Raw genomic sequence first — 13880 nt, forward strand, 5'->3', positions numbered from 1 at the left:
CTGATTACATAATATGATTTTAAAAGAGGAAGGAAAAGTGATATGTCACTACGATGAAAACAAAAAATTGTCATCCTTCAAAAGTATATATTGGTACGCAACAATACATGACAAACATAAGGGAAATACATGATCGTGATACGCATCACAACATTCGAGCTGATTTGGTGGAATATATTTATAGAGCTAATGTACATCCTGTTGATAATGATTTTTAAGTGGATTTCTATGAGGATACAAATGAAGATTTGGACATACATTTCGATGAGGATTCGGGCAAGTATTCAAACGATGATGTGGACAACAATTTTACGTGATGTAGTATTTTAATTATTGTTATGTTTTAGTTTCGTTTTTTATTTTAATTATGTAATTTTTATTTTGAGGTAATGAAATATTTCCATTTATATTAATTCTATATTTATTAAATTATTTACTTTTTTATTAATTTTGTATATTTCTTAATTTATATTTTATAATTTTATTTTAAAAAAAGAAAAACAAAATAGTGAAAAAATAAGAGATGACAGTTGCCTAGGTTAAATGGAGTGAAGGGAGAATAGGGAGAAAATGATATACCCCCATTCAAGTGCATTTCACTTGAATTATGTATAAATCGAGACAAGAGACTTGCAACAAATAGAATATTATGTCTTATTGATGTAAGATACATAAATAACCAATCAAGCTTCTATAATGGCCTTAGTGGATTTTATCAACTTCATTGGTGCATTTATAGCTTTGAACTCCTCCATCAATTATTTTGCATACTTCTTCTAGTAAATAATTAAAACACTTTATTTTGTCTTTCATGGACTTCCATTTCTAGAAAGGAAGACATAAGACCAAGGTATGTCTTCTAAAAAACGTGCATCATTTCTAGTTTGAAATCCTCAACCATTTGTTCCTTATCTCATGTGGCCAAAATATCACCTATATAGAAAGATACAATAACAACATATCTACCTTTTTTCTTAACATAAAGAGTATCCTTACACAAGCTTCTTGTGAATCCCAAGAGCAGAAAATGATCATATACAATGTTGTACCAAGCTTTTAGAGCTTGCTTTAATCCGTAGAAAGCCTTCTAGATAAAATAGACACTAGACATGAATTAGGTTGTTGTTGACCGTTTGACCAAGAATGCATTTTTCCTTGCAATTCGTGAAACTTGACATATGGAAAATTTTGCAACATTAAGTTGTGAAAAGACACATGTACCATTGTTAATTGTGTCTATCATGATAGTCACTTTTGGAGAAGATGATGCACAAACGTTTGAGGTCTTCTAAAGGACAAACAGTCTTTGAGAACATGCAAACGTAAACGTCTTCCTGCCGCAGATATAAGTGCTTAAAAAGAGATTTTTCAAAAAAAACAAACACTACCTAAGCTAAGTTGTGTTTGTGTAACGCCTATCATCCATAAATAGTCATATATCACAACCAGTGGCGAATCTAGAACAAAAAATCACGTGGTTCTTAAATTAAGTGAAGCCAATAAATAAAATCAACAACACTTTTGGGGTCGGGTCGGCTCATGTACCTTAAAAGAACTGAACTAGTTCAATCGGCTGATGTACCTTGTGCCACCAATTAAAAATTTTAAAAAACCGATTGAAATATAACTGAAAAAGGCGTACGGTTTAACGAAAAACTAATTGATTATTAGTCCATTGATAAAGCGGCGAACGGAGAGTGAGAGTCTTTGGCATGTGGGCTTTCAATTTATTAGAACAACTTATTTATTTATTAATATTTTGAGAGTGGTTAACTTTTTGTTATCAATCCCATAATTTAAAATAACAAATTGCCCCTAATAACTTATCTTTTTCTCTTTTTAAAATGGTTTTTTAAGAAATTTTTTTAAAAAACAAACTCAAAGTGGATCCTCTATTTTTTCCAAGGTAGTTCCTAATTTTTCTACTATATACATTGTAAATGAAATTGAGAACTTAGGTAGATCCTAAGACCTACCTAAGCACATGGTGGATACGCCCCTGATCACAACAAACATAAAAACATAATTTACTACGGAAAATAAAATATTACAACTACACGAATAACATTAAACTTCTATACTACAACATACCTATAAGGCTATAATCATATCATACTCATACATGTTCTTACAAAACATGAAGAAACTTATCACGAGTACTCACCATATGCATAACCCATGTAGTTATACCTTGATCGGACATTTTGGTTCCCATAATTCGGGTGGTGGTTGTTATAACCAACCGCCTTAATCACCACCGCCTCATGCTTCCCCTCTTTCTCTTGAACCGCCCCAAAAACAACCTCATTTGTTTCACTTTTCTCCTCAATATAAGTCTCGGGACCCGTTGAATAATGTTTCTGATGGTGTTGTTGACGATGTTGATGTTGATGTTGTACTGGGTGCATTGGTTGTTGTAAATTGAAGTATTGACCATTTTGCCCATTGTAAAGATACCGGGTTTGCTTAGAAGGTCGAGGTCTTTCCGTGGGCTCATATGGTTTTGGGGTTTCAAGTGGTGGAGGAGCATCTTGATGGGGAATCATGAAGCTTTCTTGCATAGGCCAAGTGTTGGAAAGTTGAGGGGGTTGTTGGTAATTCATGTGAAGTTGAGGGTGGAGTTGTTTCTTTTTGGAAGTATTAGAGAATAGAGTTGTTCCGGTTTTGATAACAAGTTTTCCAAGTGAATTAAATAAAACTTCTTCTTCTTCTTCGTTTTCGTGTTCGTTTTCTTCTGGTGGAATTAAAGGTGGCCTTACTGATTTGACTTTGACTGATCTTTGATACGTTGGAGGAATGTTGCTCATATTTGGTCTTGGATCCTATTATTTTAGGAATCAATAAAATAAAGATATTAAAAAAAAATGGAACATATCTTCTTTGCATAAATAAGTGATTAACCCTTACATAAAGTTGGCAAAAAAATAGTGGCTTTTTTTTTGACTTAATACAGAAAGAATGACTTAATAGAGAAAGCAAGGGTAATGAGCTTTCCCCATTAAGTCCTAATTTTTTACAATTTTACCATGATTTATGTTTTTCCTTCCATATTCCCAAGTGTTCCTTATCATCTTTTATAATTTTTAATTATCCTTTATGTATACAACACTTTATCCAAAAAAAGAAAAGAGTAAATTACACGAATGGTCCCTATGGTTTAGGGTAATTTGCGCGTTTGGTCCCTAACTTATTTTTTTAACTTGGAAGATCCTTACTGTTTGTTTTTATTACGCGCTTGGTCCCTGTCTTACCTAAAAAGACTATTTTGCCCTTGATTTTTAATTTATTTAAATAAACACACCCCGAACCCCAACCCCACTCCCCTCACCTTACCTACTCCACCATTTTTCTCTATTTAAATAATAGTCTTTTTAGGTACGACAGGGACCAAGCGCATAACAAAAACAAACAGTAGGTACTTTCCGAGTTAAAAAAATAAGTTAGGGACCAAACGCGCAAATTATCCCAAACCATAGGGACCATTCATGTAATTTACTCAAAAAGAAAAGATGCCTTACACTTTCTGATGAAAACATTGCACAAATTCTTCTTTGTAACAAGGCTAACATGAAACCAAAGAACACAGCAGCACCAAGAACTGCTATTCCTGAAACAATAATCAACCAAAGTTAAATGCAGCAAAGTTTGACCCTAATATGCAATAAAGTTTGACCAAAATATGCACATTGTAAGTTGTTGCATAAACATAACACTTAATATCAATTAGTGAACATCTTTTTTTATTTTTGTTTTACCTAAATGGTGTTCTCCATCATATTGATACGAAGAACAATCATCCTCATGAAGTTGGATCTCTCGAATTGCTTGATTTCCTCTATCAATTACTAAAATTGAGCAACTACTAGCAACATACTTCACATCAAAATCATCTGAAAATTTTGCATTCTCACTTGGACCATCAATGTGACCTGTCCCACGTGCCCAATTTCCTCCAGCTATAGTTACAACCCCTGCATGTATTATATTTAACCAAAAGGGTAAATTTGTAAAAACTTGCAACTTTTTTCCAATTAATTAAGCGGTTATTTCTTCTTTTTCCAATTAAGTCATGTATGGATATAGTGTTGTATACATAAAGATTGTTTCTTTTCTGAACCAAACCTGAGTAAATGACTATTTTACCCTTCTATTTAGAACATACCTGAATCGCTGATCTTTCTGATAGCCATATTCATGGTGTCAGCTACATAGACATTTCCTCTGTCATCCACAGTAAGTCCTTTCGGGTGATTCATCCGGGATTCTCTTGGCTTACCATCAATATGACCAAAATACCCTTCAACTGAACCAGCCAAAAGCTTTGGTCTGCTATCTGTGACAATCATTCATTCTAATTTATAAATTTATGGATGATCAAAACCAAATTAAGCTCCCATAATAGAAATATGCATCATGAAGTTTTCAAGAAAAAACAAACATTTTGACAAAAGGAATAAGAATAAATGCAGAAGTAAATTAATTTTACAAGATTCAAAGTTTTGTATATTGTATGAGGAAAGAAAAAGGGAGTTTGGACTGGATCTAAAGAGAATAAAGTTTACTCATTCATTGGCAGGATTTGAGCTTTAGGATTAAAAAAAAGTAGGCTAGCATATGAACAGAAAAATGGGATAAGTTCTAATAAATAGTTGAAACAAATTTTCTATACTTAAAGATGAGTATTCTTCTAAACAAAAGCATAATCAAATCCTGAATGTGGAGCCCTCATCAACTATTATTCTTAAACAGTTCATGAAGCAACTTAACCCTGATTCATCTACTCATAGCAACTAGATTGAAGTTCACATATTATTTATTCTTGAAGTCGCAATAATCATTAGTCATAATATTAAAAACGATTAACAAAACTGTAGAAACATGCATGCTGCTTTAGATGTGCCATAGAAGATGATGGTGATAAACTATGACTTAGTAGTCGTTTTCATGATCAAAAGTTGAGGAGGAAAACAAGGGGAACATGAAACACATGTAGGAGTTTTATAATATCAGATCCATATGATCAATTTAAATTTTATAAGAATTATACTTACATGTTGATAAAGGTGTTGAGATTTTGTGAATATTGCTGTTTTCCGAATCTAAGATAAGAAGCTCCCCAGATGGAGTTACCTCCACAGAGTGAGGTTCGATCCCGAGTTTGCTTCCATCAAACACAGTTTCTACAGTATATCCACCTTCGTAGTTCACCATTGAGCGACTCGAAACAGCTGTGTAGATGTGAAGAACATATAAAAACACAAACCCAGTTCAAAATTACTAGCTCGTAGATCATGATTACAACAGAGGGGATGGGGAAAGATGAAATTGAACAAACCCATGCCGATTTTGGTAGCGGGTTTAAGAGACCACAGCCATTTGAAAAGTGCAGACGCAATGTTCGACGCAATGCCACTGACAATTTCTGCAATTGAAGCAAGCAATCAATTAGCTATGCGATGATATGAAGAAAATAATAATAAAAGTTTGGGGACTTATTAGGACTTACTTGCGGGTGGTGTTGCAGAAGCCAACGAGAATAATGATCCAGAAAACAGAAGAAAGAAAATTAGGAGACAACCCACCCAGTTTTTGCTGATCATGTTGTTGTTCTTCAACTATGAAACGTAAAGTTTGCATTTAAGAGGAAGAATAAAGCAAATCTCGCCACCTTCTTATACTTTCTGCAGATGATTAACGTGTTCCTTGAGGACAGAATTTCTTCTTCTTTTTTTACGTTTGATGAGACCAACAGAGAGAGAAAAAGGGACAAATTAAAGGGAGGATGAAGAAGTGAAGTTCAGAAGGCAGTGTGCTAACGTAATAGAATAAGCTAAAAAGGGAAATGTAGTTAGGCGTTAGTACGTGTGTGTGGGAGGAAGAGTATCAATCTTCCTTCAAAAAAAAAAAAAAAAAAAAAAAAAAAAAAAAAAAAACTCAATTTGATAGGAAGACAATGATAAAATATAGTGTTATTCACTAAAAATATTCTATGAAGTGGTAGTGTTTTTTAACAAACCCAATTTTCTTTAGATTTTAATATAATGCGAAAATATGATCGTGAGTTTGGAGAAAAACTTTTTATGACTCAAAGTACCCACCAATAAACGATCATGAGTATAATTTAAAAAAGAATAATTATGATATAGATTCAATATCTCTTTAAGATTTACAAGTTACTTTTCTAATAGTGAATATTAATGTTCAACCATGTATATATGATTTATTATTGCTAAAGGGTCACGAGACAACATATTATTTAAGGGTTTTGTGATTATATCTTTAGGTATTTGTATGATAGTTGGAATGTGATTTTTAATATCCTGTGGATTGTTGTTATTTATTATGATCTCAAATCGATTGTGGAAGTTTCCTTCAAACTTCAACATTGGATGATTTCTAGAATACCATTCTACACATGTGGTTTTAATTTGTCAAGAATGGGTGGTAGCATGTTTGTCAAGAATGGATAGTAGCATGTTTGTCAAGAATGGATAGTAGCATGTTTGTCAAGCTTGGATGGTAATAGACAATTGAATTTATACATTCATTTGCCTATAAAAGGAAATGAAACCAAGCTTATTAAAAACAACACACCTCAAATTACATCTTCATCTTTCTCTCATATTCATACAAATATATGTTTGATATATTTGTTTTTCTTTCCTCTATCTCTGTAAACACTGAATATTATAGTAAATTGGTTCTCGGCTTCCTCCGCCCGTGGTTTTTCCCGATTTGGGTTTCCACGTAAATATCGCGTGTTTTTTCTTTTTATCGTTCGATTTATTCTTGGTTGATTATTCAAATAGTTTTATATTCCGTTGAATCGCTATCGTGATATTTGGGTTTTATACTTCGATCTTGAAGTTATCGATTATTTATTGTAGTCGATTTGTCTACAATTGGTATCAGAGCTATCCGGGTTTTCCGATAACGATTCGTAAAAAAAACTATTTTCAACCATGTCATCGATGAAGTACGATATTCCTTTACTTGACAGAAACACAAGATTCCCTCTCTGGCAAGTAAAGATGAAAGATGTGTTGATCCAAATGGATCTCCACAAAGCACTATTAGGAATGGAGAAAATGCCGGCAACTTGGTCGACTGAGGAAAAGGAGATGAAAGATCTGAAGGCGTCGTCGCAGATCCGTCTGCATCTTTCTAACGACGTTCTCCAAGATGTGTTGAAAGAGACATCCGCAGCGGCTCTTTGGCTAAAACTCGAGCAGCTACTTATGACGAAAAGCTTGCCCAACAAGCTACACTTGAAGCAACGACTTTTTAACCTAAAGATGGGTGAAGGTAGTTCTTTGTCTGATCACCTCTCTACCTTTAAAGAGCTTGTAGGAAATCTGGAGAATATGGACGTCAAATACGAAGATGAAGACTTGGCGTTATTTTTATTATCTTCTCTCCCAGACTCCTACGATCACTTTCGTGACACCATTATCTATTCTCGGGACACTCTTGTCCTTGACGAGGTAATGACTGCTCTTGATTCAAAGGAAAAGATGAAGCAGATAGTTGGGAACAGTAGCAGCGATTCTAAAGCCGAAGGTCTCAACATCAGAGGGAGACCTAACGAGAGAGGTAGCTCTTCACAAAATCGATCTAGATCTAAGTCCAAAGCCAATCGCAAGTATTGTAATTATTGCCACAAGAAGGGACATCTGATCGATGAATGTTTCAAGTTAAAGAACAAGGAGAAAGCAAAGGCAATCACAAAGGGAAAAACAACCAATAACACCGTTGAAGCCGATGTTGCCGAAACTGGTTCCGATGGCGAGCTTCTATCCGTTTCAGACTACGGTTTAATGACCACGAGTGAGTGGGTACTTGATTCAGCGTGTACTTTTCATATGAGCTCCAACCGAAGCGTTTTTCATTCATATGAAAAGGTTAACGAAGGCCACGTTCTAATGGGTAACGACACTTCGTGTCGTATTATTGGACGGGGTACACTCAGGTTCCACATGTTCGATGGCGTTGTTCGAACGATTCAAGATGTGAAGCACGTATCCGGTCTTAGGCGAAATTCACTAAGTCTCGGTACTTTCGAGAAGAAAGGGTACGAGTTTGTTGGCAAAGACGGGAAACTCCATATTTTCAAGGAAGGTTCTGTGGTCATCCGAGGAGTTAGAAAATCCGCAAACCTTTACATTATGGATGGGCAAGTTATCTCCGGCGAAGTCTCGGTATGTTCTAAATCCCTCTCCAACGTTGATCGCTCTCGTCTATGGCACCTCAGGCTCGCTCACATGTCATACCATGGTATGAATGAACTAAGTCGAAGGGGGTTGCTCGGGGAGCACAAATCAATCGAACTTGAATTCTGTGAAGATTGTGTATTTGGAAAGCAGAAGCGAGTGAGTTTTATCGGTGGCAAACATACGACGAAAGGGCCACTTGAATACATACACTCTGATTTATGGGGACCAGCGAAGGTTACATCGAAAGGTGGAGCCTCTTATATGCTCACGATCATTGACGATTTCTCAAGAAAGGTATGGTCGTTCTTCTTGAAGTCAAAGGGAGAAGTATTCCAAACTTTTAGAGATTGGAAAGTATTGGTTGAAAAGCAATCAGGTTTTGAAGTGAAATACCTTCGTACTGATAATGGACTGGAATTTTGTTCTGAAGAATTCAACTCCTATTGCCGTAGGGAAGGAATTACGAGGCATCGCACCGTAGTTCATACACCACAGCAGAACGGCGTAGCGGAACGTATGAACCGCACCATCATGGAGAAGGTCCGATGCATGCTATCTCATTCGAAGTTGCCGAAGTCTTTTTGGGCCGAGGCTGCTTCAACCGCATGCTACATTATCAACTGTTCCCCTTCTCGTGCTATTCAAAAGAAGACCCCATTTGAGCTTTGGTCCGGCCAACCTGCTGATTACACGAAATTGATTCCATTTGGATGTCCAGCATATGCCCGAGTTGATAACGGTAAATTGGAACCGAGGGCAATTAAATGCGTCTTTCTCGGATATCCGACAGGTGTTAAAGGGTTCAAATTATGGAGCCCGGAGCTAAGCAAGGTTTTGACATCTAAAGATGTGACCTTCGATGAAAAAGCCATGCTTCATCCTGTCTCCAACATTCAGACCAGAGAAAATGAAAATTCGGAAAAAGACAAAGTTCGAGTGGAGGTGGAGTTTCCTTTAAATTCATATTTCGAGGACCAGTCTCATGAAGGTGTCGAGGTTTCTCAACCCTCGAATAATCAATATTCCTCTTCTCATGAGCCAGCCGAAGCTCCAAGCCAACCTCACAGTCCCTCCATTGCAAGAGATAGACCTCGCAGATAGATTGTACCTCCAAAGAGATATGTTCAAGCCAATTCTGTCGCTTATGCACTTACAGTTGCCAATGAAGTTGAGTCTGTTCTGGAGCCCACAAGCTACAACGAGGCCATTCAATCCAAACATTCTAATAAGTGGATGGTTGCCATGCACGAGGAAATGGAATCTCTTCAGAAAAATGGCACATGGGATCTCGTTCCAGCTCCAAAGGGTAAGAAGACAGTTAAGTGCAAATGGGTCTACAATTTGAAGGAGGCTATCCACCCTGGTGACAAACCAAGATATAAAGCTCGTTTGGTAGCCAAAGGCTACAGTCAAATCCCATGTATCGATTATACCGACATTTTCTCTCCGGTTGTGAAACACACGTCAATACGTGTCTTGTTGGGATTAGTTGCCTCTCATGACTATGAATTAGAGCAACTTGATGTTACTACAACATTCTTAAATGGTGTGCTTGAGGAAGAGATATATATATATGCAACAACCTGAAGGTTTTGTAGCTCCTGGCAAGGAAAGCTACGTGTGCAAATTGAAGAAGTCTCTTTATGGCCTCAAGCAATCTCCTCGACAATGGTATAAAAGGTTTGACTCATTTATGACCAGTCACAAGCTGAAAAGGTGCACCTACGACAGCTGCGTTTACTACAAAAAGTGTGACGATGGTTCAATGGTCTATCTACTTTTATACGTGGATGACATGTTAATTGCAGCGAAGAATATAAAGGAGATTCAAAAGATAAAAGACCAGTTGAATGCTGAGTTCGATATGAAGGACTTGGGTGCTGCCAAGAAAATTCTAGGAATGGAAATAGTGCGAGACCGTAGTGCAAGAACTCTATACCTTTCTCAACAAAGCTACATTGAGAAGGTTCTGCACCGTTTCAATATGCATGACGCAAAAGAAGTCAGCACTCCTTTCGTAGCCCACTTCAAGCTATCATCCGCCTTAAGTCCTACCACCGAAGAAGATATAGCATACATGGCAAAGGTACCATACTCCAGCGCTGTAGGATCTCTTATGTATGCTATGATTTGTACACGTCCAGATTTGTCATATGCGGTAAGCATGGTGAGCAGATACATGGCGAATCCAGGAAAGGAGCATTGGGTTGCTGTTAAATGGATTTTTCGCTACTTGCGAGGTACTTCCTCTTTATGTCTGCGGTTTGGAAAAACTGATAATGGAGTACTTGGTTATGTGGATTCCGATTATGCAAAGGACTTGGATAAAAGACGATCGATTACAGGGTACGTGTTTACTTTGGGTGATTGCGCAGTTAGCTGGAAAGCGCAGTTACAATCTACTGTAGCGTTATCCACCACTGAAGCCGAATACATGGCTGCTACGGAAGCAGTGAAGGAAGCCCTCTGGTTGAAACGGTTGATAGGTGAGCTTTCAAACAAGTTATCTGTTAACACTGTTTTTTGTGACAATCAAAGTGCAATATTTCTGACGAAGGATCAAATGTTCCATGATCGAACGAAGCATATTGATGTTCGTTATCACTTCATCAGAGATGTTATTGCTAAAGGCGATATTACAGTAAACAAGATCAGCACCAATGATAATCCTGCTGATATGTTCACTAAAAGTCTTCCAATAGCCAAATTCAAAGCATGTTTGGATTTGGTGGGTGTTTCAGATCGCATTTGAGCCTGATAGGCTCGTGGTGGAGGAAGTATATTTACTTTTCAAAATCAATTTTTTCTCATATGGTGTTTGCAGATTCTTATAGAGATTTGGAGTATGATGAGCTGTTGATAAACTGTTTTGCATGATCATTGTGCAAGTTAAAGTTTTTTCATCCTGTCTCATTTGAAGTCAAGGTGGAGATTGTGGAAGTTTCCTTCAAACTTCAACATTGGATGATTTCTAGAATACCATTCTACACATGTGGTTTTAATTTGTCAAGAATGGGTGGTAACATGTTTGTCAAGAATGGATGGTAGCATGTTTGTCAAGCTTGGATGGTAATAGACAATTGAATTTATACATTCATTTGCCTATAAAAGGAAATGAAACCAAGCTTATTAAAAACAACACACCTCAAATTACATCTTCATCTTTCTCTCATATTCATACAAATATATGTTTGATATATTTGTTTTTCTTTCCTCTATCTCTGTAAACACTGAATATTATAGTAAATTGGTTCTCGGCTTCCTCCGCCCGTGGTTTTTCCCGATTTGGGTTTCCACGTAAATATCGCGTGTTTTTTCTTTTTATCGTTCGATTTATTCTTGGTTGATTATTCAAATAGTTTTATATTCCGTTGAATCGCTATCGTGATATTTGGGTTTTATACTTCGATCTTGAAGTTATCGATTATTTATTGTAGTCGATTTGTCTACATCGATTGTGTTATCATACAAAATAATATATGATTACGTCTTTTGGTGCTCCACTTCCTCCTCTTTTCATCATGATGCGTGTTTAAGTTGAAGGTTAACATAGATGAAGGAAAACATGTAGATTATCATATGATCTCAACAAAAAAGATGAAATAGGAAATCATTAATTCTGCAAAAGAAGGTCAAGAAGCATTATTGAGGATCAATCCATCTTTTTTACAAAACAAGGCCAACAAGGTCACCGCAAAAGGAAGAATTTGTGCATGAATTTGCATCTTTAATCTATAAGATAGGGCTAACAAGTATGATATAAATTAGCATATGAGGGTCTGAATTAAAAATCTATAATCGAATATGATTTTTATTGTTTAAAATGAAAATTAAGTTTTCATGCTCTAATATTTTATTTGTATAAAAGCATTTTTAATAGTAACTCTTTTGAAAGATCAAATATTAATATCTAACTCCAAAAATTAAAGTATTGCTTTCTATATCAATAATATCAATAACTTATAGTATTCTACTAAATGTGGTTTTTGAGTTTTAAGTTTTGTATAATTAACTCCTTTTATTTAATAATTTTTTTACTCTCTTATTATGCCTAACTTCTAAAACTTTATTATTTTTTCACTAATTATATTTTATCATTTTAATCTCCAATATCAAATATTAAATTTATTGTGATCATATGATATTTTTATAACTATAAACATAATCATTTTATTATTTTTTTTATTTAAAAAAAGGACCTTACATATTTATCTTTTTCGGTTTTATTTGTTTGTGGCATTTTAATTCTATAAAACGAGACATTCTTGATCCTTTGCATATAAAAAAACGCATTGTCTCCTTATACCATCTCATAACCTATTTGTATGAAAATACACAAGACATGATCTAAGAACCACTTAAACATCATCAACCGTTGTGCGATGAAATAAAAACGAAATATAGACTATATATAGATTTAGTAACATTTGTGTAATTTCATATATTATTATATATTGTTTTTATTTAATATTTTTGTTAAATATGTTTTAATTTCATAAATAGTATATGTGCGTAAATATAACAAATTAGATTGGAAGGCTTTATAAAATATTTTATAAAGATCAAAGGTAAATTAGTTAATTTTATAAAAGGTTTTTTAAAATCAATGATTAGAAGTAATAATATTTTATTTGATAAAGTTAATGAAAAAATAATATAACAAAAACACTATACATAAGATTGACAATTTAGATGTTCTAATAACACAAAGTACTTATCACCAGTTTTAAAAACAATATGTCGTTTAAGATAAACTTTGAGATTGTTTTATTTATAAATTTATAAATTTATAACTTGCTAAAAAAGAAAATGTAAAAAGGAGTTAAAACATTACAATCGAAGAAAAACATAGGAAAATACTTATAAATTATAATCATGTGGGTTAATAAAGTAAAAGAAGGCGAGGGAGGCATTATGTCGCCGTGGGGGGACACCCAACACCCAAAAGATGTCGGTACTCGTGCATGATCTACTTACCCCCGGCCCCCGGCATTCTCTATAAACCCCCGACTCTTTGCTTTAAAAGTATGTTATGTCTTATCAAAATTATCCATAGCCACAAACATTTTAATTCGATGGAAATTTATTTATTGAGAAAATTCGAGAAATGATAAAAAATGGGGGTGGTTTGAAGAAAATAACCAAGAAAAAACAGATTTTGGAAAATGACCAAAGGATCCGCAGAGCTCCCTCTGCGGATCCATTGAAGGCTCTGCGGATCCTCTACAGCTCTGCGAAATCTTTGTTTTTTGATTTTTTTTTAATTTTTTTTTCGTTTTTTTGTTATTTTCCGTTCATTTTCGTTTATTAATATTAATTTTTTTTAAATACACTAATACCTTATGTGATTATTATGTAAAAAATTTGACAAAAAAAAGTTAAAAATAATGAAATGTTCTATGTAATACGTTTGCTACTGATGTATGTTTTCCATGTATTTTACTGTTTTGTATTTTATGTTCTATGGAATAAAGTAGAAGTTAACTCAACTGATTTCGTAAATAACCTAATACAAACCAAATACATATAAATAACGTAATACAACCGGTGCATATAAATAACCTAATTAAAATTATACAAATATTCCATGTTTTTTATAGGTTACAAAACATACTTTAGAAAACATAAACATACAACCTTCATAATAAACATACTATGAAATAAACT

The 13880-nt window shown here is 34.7% G+C and overlaps 1 protein-coding gene across 1 annotated transcript; it reads right to left on the bottom strand.

The window, feature by feature from the left end:
• Positions 1-2000: 2000 nt before the first annotated feature.
• On the bottom strand, positions 2001-5830 carry LOC145109476 (uncharacterized). Its single transcript, XM_079046642.1, has 7 exons — positions 5507-5830; positions 5336-5422; positions 5052-5228; positions 4163-4333; positions 3756-3971; positions 3519-3607; positions 2001-2822 (listed from the first exon to the last, which is right to left on the bottom strand). Exons 1-7 carry the CDS (start codon positions 5598-5600, stop codon positions 2151-2153), a joined length of 1506 nt encoding a protein of 501 aa, XP_078902768.1. The 5' UTR covers positions 5601-5830; the 3' UTR covers positions 2001-2150.
• Between the last annotated feature and the right edge of the window lie 8050 nt (positions 5831-13880).

This window comes from Lactuca virosa, chromosome 4 (genome assembly GCF_052849685.1).
Source record: "Lactuca virosa cultivar CGN04683 chromosome 4, Lactuca_virosa_CGN04683_v6, whole genome shotgun sequence".
Taxonomy (NCBI): Eukaryota; Viridiplantae; Streptophyta; class Magnoliopsida; order Asterales; family Asteraceae; genus Lactuca; species Lactuca virosa.